At 33.3% G+C, this 17,241-nt stretch overlaps 1 protein-coding gene across 4 annotated transcripts in view; it reads left to right on the forward strand.

Annotated features, from left to right (window-relative positions):
• The window catches only part of LOC137638577 (uncharacterized), a 62,664-nt gene that overhangs the window by 1,973 nt on the left and 43,450 nt on the right, over positions 1 to 17,241 (forward strand). For all 4 annotated transcript variants that reach the window (XM_068370758.1, XM_068370757.1, XM_068370759.1 and 1 more), the window contains exons 2-15: positions 924 to 1,086; positions 2,673 to 2,800; positions 6,217 to 6,317; positions 8,392 to 8,513; positions 9,736 to 9,899; positions 10,489 to 10,600; positions 10,790 to 11,476; positions 12,732 to 12,881; positions 13,000 to 13,233; positions 13,506 to 13,685; positions 13,938 to 14,118; positions 14,978 to 15,123; positions 15,571 to 15,638; positions 16,036 to 16,231. In XM_068370758.1, coding sequence (XP_068226859.1) covers positions 924 to 1,086; positions 2,673 to 2,800; positions 6,217 to 6,317; positions 8,392 to 8,513; positions 9,736 to 9,899; positions 10,489 to 10,600; positions 10,790 to 11,476; positions 12,732 to 12,881; positions 13,000 to 13,233; positions 13,506 to 13,685; positions 13,938 to 14,118; positions 14,978 to 15,123; positions 15,571 to 15,638; positions 16,036 to 16,231 — 2,632 coding nt within the window. The remainder of the gene's footprint in view (positions 1 to 923; positions 1,087 to 2,672; positions 2,801 to 6,216; positions 6,318 to 8,391; positions 8,514 to 9,735; positions 9,900 to 10,488; positions 10,601 to 10,789; positions 11,477 to 12,731; positions 12,882 to 12,999; positions 13,234 to 13,505; positions 13,686 to 13,937; positions 14,119 to 14,977; positions 15,124 to 15,570; positions 15,639 to 16,035; positions 16,232 to 17,241) is intronic.

The raw sequence follows: 17,241 nt of genomic DNA on the forward strand, positions 1-17,241 counted from the left end.
GATTAACTCTCCAATATATTTTCCCTTTCAGAACATTGAAATATATCTATTACACATTTTGTTAGATACCTAATCTATAACTCTCCAATATATTTACCCTTTCAGAACATTGAAATATATCTATTACATATTTTGTTAGATACCTAATCTATAACTCTCTAATATATTTACCCTTTCAGAACATTGAAATATATCTATTACACATTTTGTTAGGTACCCAATATATAACTCTCCAATATATTTATCCTTTCAGAACATTGAAATATATCTATTACACATTTTGTTAGGTACCCAATCTATAACTCTCCAATATATTTACCCTCTCAGAACATTGAAATATATCTATTACACATTTTGTTAGGTACCCAATCTATAACTCTCCAATATATTTACCCTTTCAGAACATTGAAATATATCTATTACACATTTTGTTAGGTGCCCAATCTATAACTCTCCAATATATTTACCCTATCAGAACATTGAAATATATCTATTACACATTTTGTTAGGTACCCAATCTATAACTCTCCAATATATTTACCCTATCAGAACATTGAAATATATCTATTACACATTTTGTTAGGTACCCAATCTATAACTCTCCAATATATTTTCCCTTTCAGAACATTGAAATATATCTATTACACATTTTGTTAGATACCTAATCTATAACTCTCCAATATATTTATCCTTTCAGAACATTGAAATATAAGAACATTGACATATATCTATTACACATTTTGTAAGATACCTAATCTATACTGTAACTCTCCAATATATTTACCCTTTCAGAACATTGAAATATATCTATTACACATTTTGTTAGGTACCCAATCTATAACTCTCCAATATATTTACCCTTTCAGAATATTGAAATATATCTATTACACATTTTGTTAAATACCCAAATCTCCCTCTCTCAGTATTACGCCCAAACGAGCGAAGGTCGGAATGACTTCATTTCGACTCACTCCTTTACGTCATTGGTGGCCGCACGGCGCCTGCGCATCGAGTTTGATTCTTCGGTCAAGTGGCCCGGAGAGGACAACAAGTGTTTCCGGTTCGAAGTCCTAGGATGTCCTCGAAGTAAGATCTCTCTTTCTTGTTTTGTTGACTCATTTCAGTATTGATGTATTGCGTACTTTAATGCATTATGTTGTTTGGTTAGTTTATTTTTTTTCAAGCGATATGTATATATTAGCCTATATGCATTAGCGTATATATATATATATATATATATATATATATATGTATGTGTGTGTATATATATATATATATATATATATATATATATATATGTATATGTATATATATACACACATATATATATATATATATATATATATATATATATATAAATATATATATATATATATATATATATATATATATATATATATATATATATATGCATGTGTATATATAAATGGGGTCTGTTCACACACGTATGCACACACACACATTGTGTGTGTGTGTGTGCATACGTGTGTGAACAGACCCCATTTATATATACACATGCATATATATATATATATATATTCAAATAAGCCATATATTATACTACCTTAATATCTGGATTCTTGCTATACCCGTTGAGATGCTACCATTAGAGAGTTATGGAATCCTTTGACTGGCCTGACAGTACTACATTGGATCTTGCTCTCTGGTTACGGTTCACCTTCCCTTTGCCTACACATACACGGAATTGTCTGGTCTATTTTTTCCACATTCTCCTCTGTCCTCATACACCTGACAACACTGAGATTACTAAACAATTCTTCTTCACCCAAGGGGTTAGCTACTGCACTGTAATTGTTTATTGGCTACTATCCTCTTGTTAAGGGTAGAAGAGACTCTTTAGCTATGGTAAGCAGATCTTCTACGAGTGCACTCCAAAATCAAACCATTGTTCTCTAGTCTTGGGTAGTGCCATAGCCTCTGTACCCTGGTCTTCCACTGTCTTGGGTTAGAGTTCTCTTTCTTTAGGGTATACTTGAGCACACTTTTCTATCTAATTTATCTTCCTCTTGTTTTGTTAAAGTTTTTATAGTTTATGTAGGAAATATTTATTTTAGTGTTGTTACTGTTCTTAAAATATCATATTTATCCTTGTTTCCTTTCCTCACTGTGCTATTTTCCCTGTTTGGGCCCCTGGTCTTATATGGCATCATGCCTTTCCAACTAAGGTTGTAGCTTAGCAATTATTATTATTAATAATAATAATAATAATAATAATAATCATCATCATCAGAGACCCAAGGGGGAATCAACTCGAAGATGATAGCATCTGGCCGGCCGGGGAATCGAACTATGGTCCGAGAAACTGGCACGACAGTGACATACCATACATCTTATTTGAATATAAAAAACACGTCTAAATGTGCTAAATTTATCTTATATATATATATATATATATATATATATATATATATATATATATATATATATATATATATATATATATATATATATGCCTTAGAATGAATATTAATACTCGCTCTCCAGCATTTATTTAAGAAGTACAAACGCACAAACGCTGCTAAGTTTTGACATGCACGTAATATATCAAGGTCGATATACATTCCCACATGTCACACATGCGTGTGTATAGGACGTAAACACGGTCTATGTATATGCTCAACTATGGTCGTAACTTAAACACTCCTTTACAGACGTAACGCCAATAACTGGGCTAATTGTCGAAGCCTTGCCTGCCGGATGGGTCGTCGCTACGTGGGAGGAGCCGACTATCCGTAGTCCGGGTGGGAAAGACCTCTCCCTGGGATCCACAACCTATTTGGTAAATAAAGGATGGTTCGATTATATTGAAATTATTAGTCTTTTCATTATTTGCATTGTGGTATTTTGGCTGATTTTATGGGATTTTTAGTTATTTTTTTTTATTTCATGCATTGTTTTATTGCCATTTTAATAAACTATCTTGTTTCTTGTATGCTATTTTTTTTATAATTCGATACTATTTCTTTATTTCATTAATTGTGTTTTTTTGCTAATTTTACTTAACTCTTATTTCTTGTATGCTATTTTTTTTTTTATAATATTTCGATACTATTTATCTATTTATTTCATTGTATTTTGTTGCCATTTTTGATAAACTCTTTTTCTTGTATTTTATCTATATTTTTTATTTCCATACTTTTTTTAATTATACTAACTAGTTTGTTGTATGTTAAGCTCTTTTGATGATATTTTTTATTTATTCATGGTAGGATTTAGTTTTCGCAATTAAATACTTTGATTAGGTGTCACATTTTCAAAATGAATAAAAATCTTATTTACTTAATCACATTTTTACCTTTATTTACCTAATCATATTTTATCGTCTTATATCTCAATCACCTAAGATATATTTTATTTCCTTCTCTCTCTCTCTCTCTCTCTCTCTCTCTCTCTCTCTCTCTCTCTCTCTCTCTCTCTCTCTCTCTCTTAGCTGCTACTACAATTTTGCAGTTTTTAGCGTATTATGCATTTCAGCTGATCAAGTTTCTATAGTTTCGTGTTTTATCGAACTTAGCACATGAAAATTAACCGGAAATTCCTCTTTTATTTTTTTCTTCATCATCACAAAATAACAGAAAATTTAAAATAATGTTGGTACGTCTTTCGATTATGATGACGAGATTACAATAAAAATCCCGTTTAATGAAACTGTCCCAATTTTATATTTTTCTCTTATTTCAAAATTCATTCCAGTGTCTGACGATCGAGGATTATAGAACCCATCAAATCATCATATATCAGTCGGAGTATATATGATAAGACTATAAAATATGTCCCCGGAATAGTCTTGAAGAAACTTGCTTTTTGTTCGCGATATTTTACGATCGCAATGAAATTGGCGTGACTTAATGATTCCGTTGTCCTTGTTCCTGGCGTCAAAAGTATTTTACTCTCTCTCTCTCTCTCTCTCTCTCTCTCTCTCTCTCTCCTCTCTCTCTCTCTCTCTCTCTCTCTCTCCCTCTCTCAAGTTAATGTATTATATGATTGCCATTTATCAACTAAATAATTCTCTCTTTGATAACGCAATATTTCATATGATTATTATGATTGTCAACTAAATAATTCTCTCTCTCTCTCTCTCTCTCTCTCTCTCTCTCTCTCTCTCTCTCTCTCTCTCTCTCTCTCTCTAATATTTTATATCATTGTCATTTATCTAGATAATTCTCTCTCTTTCACAACGCAATATTTCATATGATTATTATGATTATCAACTAGATCTCTCTCTCTCTCTCTCTCTCTCTCTCTCTCTCTCTCTCTCTTTAATATTTTATATCATTGTCATTTATCTATATAATTCTCTCTTTCACAACGCAATATTTCATATGATTATTATGATTATCAAATAGATAATTCTCTCTCTCTCTCTCTCTCTCTCTCTCTCTCTCTCTCTCTCTCTCTCTCTCTCTCTCTCTCTCTCTGATTGTCATTCATCACCTAACTAATTACCTTTCATAACGTAATATTTGATATGATTATTGTGATTGTCAACTAAATAATTCTCTCGCGCGCTCTCTCTCTCTCTCTCTCTCTCTCTCTCTCTCTCTCTCTCTCTCTCTCTCTCTCTCTCTCTCTCTCTATGATTGTCATTCATCACCTAACTGATTATCTCTCATAACGTAATATTTAATATGATTATTGTGATTGTCAACTAAATAATTCTCTCTCTCTCTCTCTCTCTCTCTCTCTCTCTCTCTCTCTCTCTCTCTCTCTCTCTCTCTCTCTATGATTGTTATTCATCACTTTACTAATTATCTTTCATAACGTAATATTTAATATAATTATTATGATTGTCAACTAAATAATTCTCTCTCTCTCTCTCTCTCTCTCTCTCTCTCTCTCTCTCTCTCTCTCTCTCTCTCTCTCTCTCTCTCAAAACAACACCACACTCCCAATCTTTCTTATCTCCATAAGCAGCGTCTCTATCTAAATCCAAATGGACAGAATCACCTTTTTATAGTGACGTCAATATAAATCGTTGACCTGGATCCAAACTTCGAAAAGAAGTCATCATTATTATCTGTTCTCTTTATTCCATGGAAATAGAAGACGCTGTATTACTGTTTTTTTTTTTTTTCCAAAAGCTATGTACTGTTGTATTTTTTTTCTCTAATTGCAGCGTACTTTTCGTTTTTTTTTTTTCAGCTGCATATTGTAGTATTTTGTTTTTCCAAAAGCTGCGTACTTTTGTTTTGTTTTTTCAAAAGCTGCGTACTTTTTTTTTCTCCAAAGGCTGCATACTTTTGTTTTGTTTTATTCCAAAAGCTGCGTACTTTTCGTTTTTTTCTAAAACGGCTTAGTGTAGTTTTTTTTTTTCCCAAAAGCTGCGTACTTTTGTTTTGTTTTTCCAAAAGTTGCGTACTTTTTTTTCTCCTAAAGCTGCATACTTTTGTTTTGTTTTATTCCAAAAGCTGCGTACTTTTCGTTTTTTTTTTTTTTTCTAAAACGGCTTAGTGTAGTATTTTGTTTTTCCAAAAGCTGCGTACTTTTGTTTTGTTTTTCCAAAAGCTGCGTACTTTTTTTTCCAAAAGCTGCATACTTTTGTTTTGTTTTTCCAAAAGCTGCGTACTTTTTTTTTTCTCCTGGAGCTGCATACTTTTTTTTTTGTTTTATTCCAAAAGCTGCGTACTTTTCGTTTTTTTCTAAAACGGCTTAGTGTAGTATTTTGTTTTTCCAAACGCTGCGTACTTTTGGTTTGTTTTTCCAAAAGCTTCTTGCCGCCGTATTTTGTTTTAGTCAAAAGTTGCTCACTTTTGTATTTTGTTTTCCCAAATCTGCATTCTTTTGCTTTTGTTTTTTCCAAAAATTTCATATTGTGTTTTGTTTTTCCAAAAGTTGCCTACTGTTCAATTTCGTTTTCCCAAAAGTTGCACACTTGTATTTTGTTTTCCAAAAACTGCATTATGTTGTATTTTGTTTCTCCAAAACTGCCTACTGTTTAATTTCGTTTTTCCAAAAGCTGCACACGTGTAGTTTGTTTTCCAAACACTGCGTTCTGTTCTATTTTGTTTTCCCAAAAATTGCATTATGTTGTATTTTGTTTTCCCAAAAACTGCATTCTATTGCATTTTTTCCCCAAAGCTGCATTCTTTTGCATTTTGTTTATCAAAAAGCTGGTCTAATCCTTATTAGTAAAGCCCAAACTGACCATTTATATAATACGAATTTATGAAATATGATGGAACGTGATCTTTCCAGGCTGCAATAACTCGGGAAGGAGGTGGCGAAGGCAACCAGGTGCAGGAAATGAAGGTTAATGCTAGAAGGTTCACCATTCCGAGCCCTCTGTGGGGAGCAAAGTAAGTTTTATAATTACTCCTAAATGGGTAGTTGAATCTGGTATAACTTCTGAAGTTCAAACTTGCAGCAAATGTTTTTATTTTGAACAGGCTGACATAGGAGATATTTATTTTAATGCTATTGTTCTTAAAATATTTTATTTTTTCTTGTTTCCTTTCTGTACTAGGCTATTTTCCCTGTTGGGGACCCTGGTGTTATAGCATCCTGCTTTTTCCAACTTGGGTTGTAGCTTAGAAATTAATAATAATAATAATGATAAGTCATTTTATATTTTATATATTGAATATCTCTTTCAATATTGTTACTGTTTTTTAGATATTTTATTTTAATTGTTCATTATTTCTCATAGCCTTTATTGATTTCCTTTTTTCCTTTCTTCACTGGGCTATTTTTTCCCTGTTGGAGCCTTTGAGCTTATAGCATCTTGCTTTTCCAACTAGGGTTGTAGCTTAGCTAGTAATAATAATTATGATAATAATATCACATATTTAGCGTTTTTTATTTATTAAACTTATGTGTATACTAGTGCACGCGTCCCAAAATGACTGCTAAATATCTAGATTTGCGCATACATGGACCCCCCTCTCTCGCGCAACAAGAGGGAATGGGAGAGTTGAGCGTGACCAGAAAGAAATATATATGTATACAGTATATGTAATATTTATATATATATATATATATATATATATATATATATATATATATATATATATATATATATATATATATATAAAACCAGAAACTTGCTTTTCATTACATTGGATATATATATATATATATATATATATATATATATATATATATATGTATATATATATATATATATATATATATATATATATATATATATATATATATATATATATATGCTGGAAATAAATTAAGAGCAAACTTGTGAGGAAAAGTACTCTGAGAATTAAAATGTTCAATATACATTTTACAAAATGCCACATACACAGAAGAGGAAATGTAGATAAGGCAATGTTTTTTCTCCGTAGTTATAAACAGAGAAAAAAAATTATATTCGGATGGAAAAGCACATGAAAAAATCAAACATCATTACATAAATTGCCACATGTACAAACGATGTAAAACAGGCAAGCATATATGCTTGCAAACCTTGACCTTTTGGTTGTTAAGCCTATGTTTTAGGAGGCCTCAATCATACACCAGCCACATGTATCTGCCAAACTTTGTCAGCATTTTGCAATAATAATTTCTATAGGAAAAGCAAAAGTAGATGCTGGGACAGTAATGGACATTTATGGACAATGGGTAAAAGAAAAGCTATTCGAGTAACAGTTTCCTAATAATTTCTCGCCCAATATTGTGTCCGCTTTTAGGACCCTGAAGGTCAAATGTTGAAATTAGTATGTCAGTTTGCCTGGAATAAGGTTGCTTTATGAAAGTGAATAAAGCCATAACTGCTATTAGACATGGCTTTATTAATTTTCTAATCACCAAGAAAATTGGAATCCATTAACTGGATGTTCCTCTAACATTATTTTTCTAATAATCCAATAGAAACCTCATTAGTCGGCTATTAACATTGTGCATGACGTTTTCCATTTGCTAAATACCTCACCCACTTTTTATCCAAGGTTTCATTAGTTCATATTAGGGCAAGAATCGTGACGCATATGATTCAAATTCCATATTGATCTGTAAGGTCCTTAACAAATGCCCAACACTCTCGACTAAGCTAGAACTAAATCTAGTACATTGTTTGTTATAGTGTTTTAAAGAACAGTACATACAGTGTATCAAACATTGTCTTTTGAGAGGAGAGTTCCTTCAGTGACGTTTACAATAACCCCCCCCCTCTCTCTCTCTCTCTCTCTCTCTCTCTCTCTCTCTCTCTCTCTCTCTCTCTATATATATATATATATATATATATATATATATATATATATGTGTGTGTGTGTGTATGTGTATATATATATATACATATATATATATATATATATATATATATATATATATATATATATATATATATATACTGTAGATAGATAGATAGATAATTGCCCCTCAATTTCCAAAAACAGAAAATAAATCGACTTATTTTAACAGGTACACTATTAGCCTGAAGTGCGTCTACCAAGGGTTTAATCTGTCTTGTGGAAACGATTCAATAAATGCTGAAGTTATTGGGTGTAACCCTAAGGAATCTACTTGTCTTTTGCAGAACCAAGGTGAGTTGTAGATGAGGAATCATACGACTTTGTAAATTTTCCCTTAATATCCATTATTTGGTCTATCCATATCAATTGCATCATCCAGTTAATAGGTGGGAAATATACCATTCACATCCATTGGTTTTTGCAGTCCAAACCAGAAATTGATATTTTCACATTAATTGGATTATCCAGCAATCATCATCATCATCATCATCTCCTACGCCTATTAACTCAAAGAGCCTCAGTTAAAATTCACCAGTCGTCTCTATTTTGAGCTTTTAAATCAATACTTCTCCATCCATCTTCTACTTAACACTTCATAGTCCTCAACCATGTAGGTCTGGGTCTTCCAACTCTTCCAAGTGCCTAGTGGAGGCCAGGTAAAAGTTTGGTGAACTAATCTCTCTTAGGGTGTGCGAAGAGCATGCCCAAACCATCTGCATCTACCCCTCAATCTTATCCACATATGGTGATCGAGAATCTCTTCTATTTTCATTTCTAATCCTGTTTTGCTTTCATCTCCCAATAGACAGTAAAATTTGAGATGTTGCTAAATCAGTTCTTTCAGGTTTTTTACAATCTTGTTTTGATCTTTAAGTCAAGTCTTTTAAATTTCGTTTATTGAACTGTTTTCTTAAAAAACTACAACATAAACATGCAATTTCTCTCTCTCTCTCTCTCTCTCTCTCTCTCTCTCTCTCTCTCTCTCTCTCTCTCTCTCTCTCTCTCTCTCTCTCTCTCTCTCTCTCTCTCTCTCTATATATATATATATATATATATATATATATATATATATATATATATATATATATACACACACATGTAGAATGCATGAATGAATGAATCTTATAGTGTTGTTCTTCAGTCAGTCAATTGTCATTCATTAGCAAAACAAATTAACATTAACATCAAATTATGTATAGAACCCTTTTTTATCACTCCACACCTTTCATCCTTAAACATTCCAGGATTTTCATATTTACTTGTGCTGTCTTCTTAACCATTAACACATTCATTAAACATGTTTTCTGGGTCGACCTGTGACGGCCGGTGAAAAGTCTTTCTTTCTACCCTTTCTGATATAAATCTTCCAAATATACCAGAGAAAAATAAAAGCATGGAATGCAGAGGTTTATATCAGAAAAGGTAGAAAGAAGGACTTTTCACCGGGCGTCACAGGTCTCTCCCCAGAAATAGATTTTTCCTTCATCAAAATCCCTTTTTTGTTTCTTATCAGTTATTTTCCGGAGACCGTTGTGGTTACAGGCAGCTGTAGTTGACGAAGAGAAAGTGGATCTAACTTGGTCCTCGGCCTCTAGTGGTTGGATCACGTCTGAGGTCATCCTTCGAGTCGTTGATAATGATCTTGAGGAAGTTGATACACTGAGCCTTTCGAACAAGGTATGATAATGATTATTATTGTATTGTAAACTTTTCAATTATATATATGTAAATATATATATATATGTATATATAGTATATATGTATATATATGTGTGTGTGTATATATATATATATATATATATATATATATATATATATATGTGTATATATATATATATATATATATATATATATATATGTATATATATATATATATATATATATATATATATATATATATATATATATATATATATATATATATATCGTTCAGATGTAAGCAATATTTCCTAAACAAACTGAGATCACAAAGGAAGGCATAATTACAATATTTGATCATTTTTAAATTATTCAATAGTTCATCCTTTTATGAAAATGTCTGCAATTTCTCACATATGCAATGGTGATTACTTTTATTATTGGCATAAACAAAGGGTCTATGAGTTTTTTAATAACATATAGTCAAACTTGATGTAGACTGATGAAGTTTTACCAAACATTTAGTATCCAAGTGATCAGGCACTGGATGCCTTTGAAAATCTGGTAAAATTTGGAGAGAAAGTCCCACATCCTCCATTCTTAGCTTTTGTTCTTCGTTGATCTTCAGGAGGAGAAAGTGACTGTTACAGGCGTGACTGGGGGAAACAACTACAGTGTCACCTTTATTCCAACAGCAAACTCTGTAGAGTTGGCAACATTTTCTTTCAATCTTTATATCTGTAAGTGTATTTTCACCTCTGTATATTGTCTTCATACCTGAACATTTGACCAAATATTGTATTTCCCCAACTTTCATTGATTTTATAATCGTAACAAGTTACCCATTTAATATAGACTCTACGCAGAGAAAGAAATTAATATATATAAGAAGACATGTAAGGCTTTAGTGTATCCGTTTACTCTTTCAGTGGCATGGGATGGCGTGATACTCTCAGAGAAGGAAATTGGGTATGGAGCCTTTGTTACAGATGTCAGCCTGACAGCTGCTATTCTTTGGAACGGGACACTTCGGGTGACCTGGACACCTGCTCTTGTAATTGGTGTGTCTTGGGAGGAAGAGGAGCAATCCACTACACCTGTTACAAGTTCTAGAGCCTCTACAGTTTCTACTATATCTACAGTCCCTTCAACATCCACAGTTCCTACGACCTCTACAGTTCTTACGACCTCTACAGCTCCTACGACCTCATCAGGCTCTACGAACTCCACTGCCTCTACAGTCTCTACAATTTCTACAGGCTCTACAAATTCTACAGTCTCTACAAGTTCTACAGGCTCGGCTATTTCCACAGGCTCTACAGTCACTTCAAACACCACAGCTTCATTAAAATCAACAACCCCAGATCCTACAGCAACTGCTACTACCACAGTATCTACAACAATATCCAGTGGTTCAACAACAGCCACTTCCAGCATTAGCAGTTCTACGCCATCCTCCTTAATCAGTTCTTCAACAACTATCTCAAATCTGGGAAGTAGTACTTTAGTTACTGGGGGTGTGAGTTTTCTAAGCAGTGCCACTGCATCACCTACACCTGTTGAGAGCAGCCAAGCCACAGCCTTCATGTATACTGTTTATCTTAGTTCAGATGAAGGTAAAGCTTATTCCGATGTTCTTATGTAGATAGTAAATAAGTTCTGCTGATACGTTAAGTAGTTTTTATTGTTCATTAGGGGTCTATTGATTTTTAAGACTTATTGTCACTAGAACGATCACATAGGGCCATATATCATCTTACATTTGTAAAATAGGGATAGATGTACTTGTGTATTTAATTAGCAGAAATGTCTTTCATACTGATAGTGAATTTCATCTGGATAGTCATCTGAAGGTTGGTCTTTGTCAAGACAAAGCTCAATATCTTTTCTATGGCTTATTTAGAAGACATTATCTTTATTAATTAAAAATGATTAGTTTTCTCTGCCCAACTAACATCTTGTTTCTAGAGCAAAATTTTCTACTTGTTTTAAGTTCTTACAATGTCTAAAAGGATTCTTCCTAAATCCTAGCAATTGTAGTTAGTTGCTGGAAAAGTATTGCAGTAGATATTGTAAAGAGCAAATCAAACTGTAGGTATTCCATATTTTTTTATGAAACCTCTTTCAATTTTAAAATATGTTGTCAATGTATGTTATAAGGTAGTTAACAGCATAACAAAAGCTGTATTTAGTATATTCATATAAACAATAACCATTCCTTTAGAATAATTCTGGCAGCATTGAAATCTATAGTAGTACCTTTCAGAAAAGGCAGCTTTCATTGAAAATGATTTTGATAATGATATACAAAACCAGATAAACCCACAGTTGGATTTTGCAATGTTTCATTTCCAATAGAATAGACATTCATATCACTGTCTCTCAGAATTAGCCTCACTTTGATGTTTAATGCCTGTTGAAGAGCAGCCCCACATTACCTACCAATGAGTGTTGAGAATGAGAGTCAATACCACCAGTTAAACATGATTTACATAACTGTTACAATTTCAACCAACAAAATGGCAGGCTGCTGGCAGCAAGAGCCTGTGGGGCTATATTTGAAATATTAAAAATGTGAGGATTTTAGAGTAGTTCTGAATTAAAAGTTCCATACCTCGTATAATCTGGTTACTATTTTCGTACATTGAAGATTGAAGTAGATCTGAGTTACTCCAAAACTTCTCCTTTGCCTCTGTTGCGTCTTCCTTTCTTCTATTTAGTTGTCCGACCAGTTTTAATTTATTGATCACAGTGCAACTATGGGGCTTTCTTCCAGTTTCATCAATGCACTGAAAACCTCCCAGGCCCCAGCACAGGCCTTAATTCTATATATTATAAAATAGTAATAGTTTCACTTTATTTTGTTAACAGAGGAACGTTTTGAAAATGTTACCAATATATCTGGAGACATCATGGGCATAGATCTTCCATCACTCAGCTTTGAGACTCAGTACAAGGTCTCTCTCTCATGCCATTTTGGAGAAGTTTCAGTGGCCTGTGGAGAGACAGAGATATATGCAGGTAATTCTTTACAGTACTCTAAAAAAATGTTCAGAGTGAAATATTTTTTATCCTGTAAAAAAATATCGTGTTTAATATGCCGAAGTAATGTAAAATATTAACTCAAAATCTTTTCCAGCTTTGCCCCTTCATTGGATTGTTTTGGAGGATGATATAATCATACATGCGCCTGCTCAAGGGCTCGGAAGTTGGCAGGACCAAGAAGCCCAGTGTAGGGCGAGTGCCGGAACTCTGGTTTCATTGGCTGACAGTATGGAAAACGATAAACTTCAATCTTCTCTCATCAAGAACAGCGCTGTACCAATAATGGACACATTTTGGATCGGTCTTAACATGTGCCCTGAATACCAAGGTTATGGAAGTTATTTTATTTAGTTTTAGGGTAGAATAGGAAAAATAACTTTATTAAGAGTATTTAGAATTGTTTCTTTAAAGTTCCAGGATTTCAGTGTACTGTAGTTTCATGTTATTTTTTATGTTTTCATGACTATATTTTTTGTTTCACAGAAAGATAGCATTTATGTTAGCAATTTCGTATTAACTTGATTGATGAGTATATATATTTCCCACTTATTTAAACAAGTCTTTGTATTTGTATTAATGGTGGTAGTTTTTTGTGTATAGGATTCCCATGGAGTGATGGCTCAATCTGGCAACAGTCACTCCTTCCAAATGAAAACTCAAGGCTGAGTGCAACTACTTGCTGTATCAAAGCAGTTTGGAACCAAGCAGAGATAAAATTTGCTTGGCTGGGCGAAGAATGTGATGCATTGTTGCCAGCTGTCTGTGAATTCCATCCAGAAGGTAAATAGAAACATTAAAGAAGAAGAGTTTCTAATTTCATAGCATCAGTAAAGCATTCATGACTCATCGTGCCATTATGCACGACTTAGAATTAAAGAAGGGGACGTTTGAATCAGTTAGAAATATGACTCGTGTGAATGGTTATATTTTTTTTCCAATTAGATTTTTCTATTTAATTTTTTGTTACAGTAATGAGTTTTTATTCTGTGAATGTCAGTCCATTAACCTCATCTTTTTATCACTCCTATTTAGGTATGGTAGCAAACGCGAGGACACTTTCTCGAGGCCCTGCTAACAAGACAGAAGCATCCGTCTCTTGGAATTATGAGTCCAAATACTGGAATGCTTCCAGCTTGCTGGTTGAGTACTGCCCTGTGCGCAATCTCATGAACTTGACATCTTCTGTTCCTGGAAATGATACAGTTCCTGGAAAGTAAGAGTTCTCTTTCTATTAGATTCTTTCTTTAAATGGGTTGGTCTATTACGTTCTTTTATGTCTGACTCTCATACTTTACCTTGCTCTCTGATCCTTTTTTTCTATTTAGGTCAAGGCTGAAGGAGGTGGTTATATTGCTTCCTCCAGAATTGTTGTTTATCCTTATTTTCCTTTTCAAATTTCTTATTTTATTTTCCTTATGCCTGAAATTTGTTTTATTTTCAATATACTGTACCTAAAATATATTTTACAGTAAAAGAATTTTTTTCTCATCATATTTCAATCCATGAATAGATCATATCCCATCCTTTAGCAATGTATCTAGTACCCAATCATTTATTATTATTATTATTATTATTAAATGCTAAGCTACAACCCTAGTTGGAAAAGCAGGATGCTATAAGCCCAGGGGCCCCAACAGGGAAAATAGCTCAGTGAGGAAAGGAAACAAGGAAAAATAAAATATTTTAAGAATAGTAACAACATTTAAATAAATATTTCCTATATAAACAATAAAAACTTCAACAAAACAAGAGAAAGAGAAACTAGATACAACAGTGTGCCTGAGTGTACCCTCAAGCAAGAGAACTCTAACCCAAGACAGTGGAAGGCCATGGTACAGAGGCTATAGCACTACCCAAGACTAGTGAACAATGGTTTGATTTTGGAGTGTCCTTCTCCTAGAAGAGCTGCTTACCATAGCTAAAGAGTCCCTTCTACCCTTACCAAGAGGAAAGTAGCCACTGAACAATTACATTGCTGTAGTTAACCCTTTGGGTGAAGAAGAATCGTTTTTACTTTATGATCTTTAAAACTAAATAGCAATTTATTTTATCAGAAATTTTCTTATTCACAGCTGCACATCCTCTATTGTTGACCCAGATGTAGCTACATTTGTCCAGACTGGCCTGATACCTTTCACTGAATACAATGTCTCTATCAGCGCCAGGATAGATGCCCTCAACTTCACTGGCCAAGCAGTGGGCACTGTCGTCCGAACGCGTAAGTGGCTCCGATCACAGATCAACTTTGAATGGTCTTGATGTTCATTAGTGAAATATCAGTTTTAAAGTTTGTGTTAACCCTTTTATCCCCAGGCTATTTGGAACTTTCCAACCCTTAACCCCCAGGGGTTATTTTTATTTTCAAGCACATTTTGCAGTATATTTTTTTTTAAATTGCTCTAACAGCCTTAATTTTCGTCATAGAGAGGTCAAGTTGGTCTCATTCTCTTGGAAAATGCCTGAAGTTTCTCAAAAATTTATAAAAAAAATGCAAAAAAAAATATAAATAGCAGTTTTCTGCAAGGACGTACCGGTACGTCCATGGGGGTAAAGGGATGAGTTGTGTGAAACGTACCAGTACGTCCTTTGGGGGTAAAAGGGTTAATAATAAATTCATGTAAATCTTGGATATTAAAGCAAATGTGTTATTTATCATCTCCCACAGATCCTGAAACCCCTCTCATAGTCCAGACATTACCCTCGGGTCGTCTGAATATCATATGGGCACAAAAGGTTCGAGTGAAATTTAACTTTATTTCCTTACTTATGTGATACCAATGTTTTATGTAATTTATCAACTATTGTGTATGTAGTGACTGATACCACAAAACCATGATTTTGCTGAGTTGTGCATATAAAGTGATGTTTTTGAAATGTTCTTTGTCTCTCCTTTCACTAGAGATGTTTGGTATACTCTTATTAATGCAGTGATCTTCCCATGTTTATATTGTGCTATAAAATGTTTTGAGCTATTGTATACGGTATATTGCAACACGTATTTGCTTATCTTTGCTTATATTTTTTTTTTAAATAATAAGTCTAAAAGTGTTAACATACTTGAATTAAAAATAACCTTTAAAACTTGTTAAAACAGACATTATATTTGACTTGAAGATTTCTTACCTTTCAGGTGGCTGAATTTGGTGAAAAAGAACGTGTAAAAATGGAAATCAGGAATTCTTCCAATCCTGATGCTGTCATAATTTTGAAAACCATACCAGCAAGTGGACATTCAATAGATGGTCTCACGCTTGGGTCTTCTTACACTGTCTCGGTCAGTGAGCAAGGAGGGAAGCAAAGAAAAGAGGCAACCACTGTTAAGGCTTGTAAGTAATTTTGAATATGCTGTATTCTTTATGACCTTTTTTTTATCGTGTATTTGTGCTGTACCGCATAAGTAGATATATCCTCGAGCATTCTGGAGGATATAAGATTCAAGTACTGAGATCCTTGAATTCGTAAAGGAATGTCACTATAGTCAATTCTTTCTAGTGAGGCAGATTTACACCGACTCGCAGGGGTGCCCTTTGAGCTCGGAAAACTCACCTGATTGCTAATTGGTTGGACAAGATAATTCTAACCAATCAGATAGCAGGAAACTTTTCAGAGCTAAAAGGGCTGCGAGTCTGTGCAAATGCGCCTCATTAAAAAAATTGAGTATAGATAGCCATCTTGGTTCCAGTTCTTGAATATCTGTATCCATCCCGAGGGACTGCATAAAGTAGAGGATACTTTTTTATTTTGTATTCAAACCTTTGGGATTTGGGATATAAATCCAAGCTGAAAAGATCTAAAGTCATCATATTGTTTCTTGCAGAATTCAATAGTTTTATTATTGTAAGTGCAGAACTATCAGAGGATTAATCTCGCACTGTTATCCGTATTGGATAGTATTTAGTACTTATTCAATTGATAACTATTTGATTAATTCCAATAATCAGTCATTAAATAAAGAAATCAATTAGCATTATTATTTCATAACTAGAAACTTGATAATATTTTTAGCAGTACTAAAGTAAACTCCCTTATATCCAGCACCACTGGTACCAAAGGGTTGATGGATAAAGGATTTATCCAGGTAACTGATCATCTCTATAAATTACTGTATATTTAAGTCAGTAAAATAAACATGGCTTTTATACTTATTTTGTAAATATTCAATGCTTTTCTACTAAAACAGCAGTCAGCTGATAAAAGAGACTGCCTTTTTTTTAAACCTACCCAACAGTACAAAATTTGAATTTATAAATCTAAGTTTTGATACCTTATTGGAAACGTCCCTGCCAAGCAATCTGTTGGATGCGTGTTCGAGACATGCTCAAGCTTCAAGTGGTGT

The sequence above is a fragment of the Palaemon carinicauda genome, chromosome 3, assembly GCF_036898095.1.
Source record: "Palaemon carinicauda isolate YSFRI2023 chromosome 3, ASM3689809v2, whole genome shotgun sequence".
NCBI lineage: Eukaryota > Metazoa > Arthropoda > Malacostraca > Decapoda > Palaemonidae > Palaemon > Palaemon carinicauda.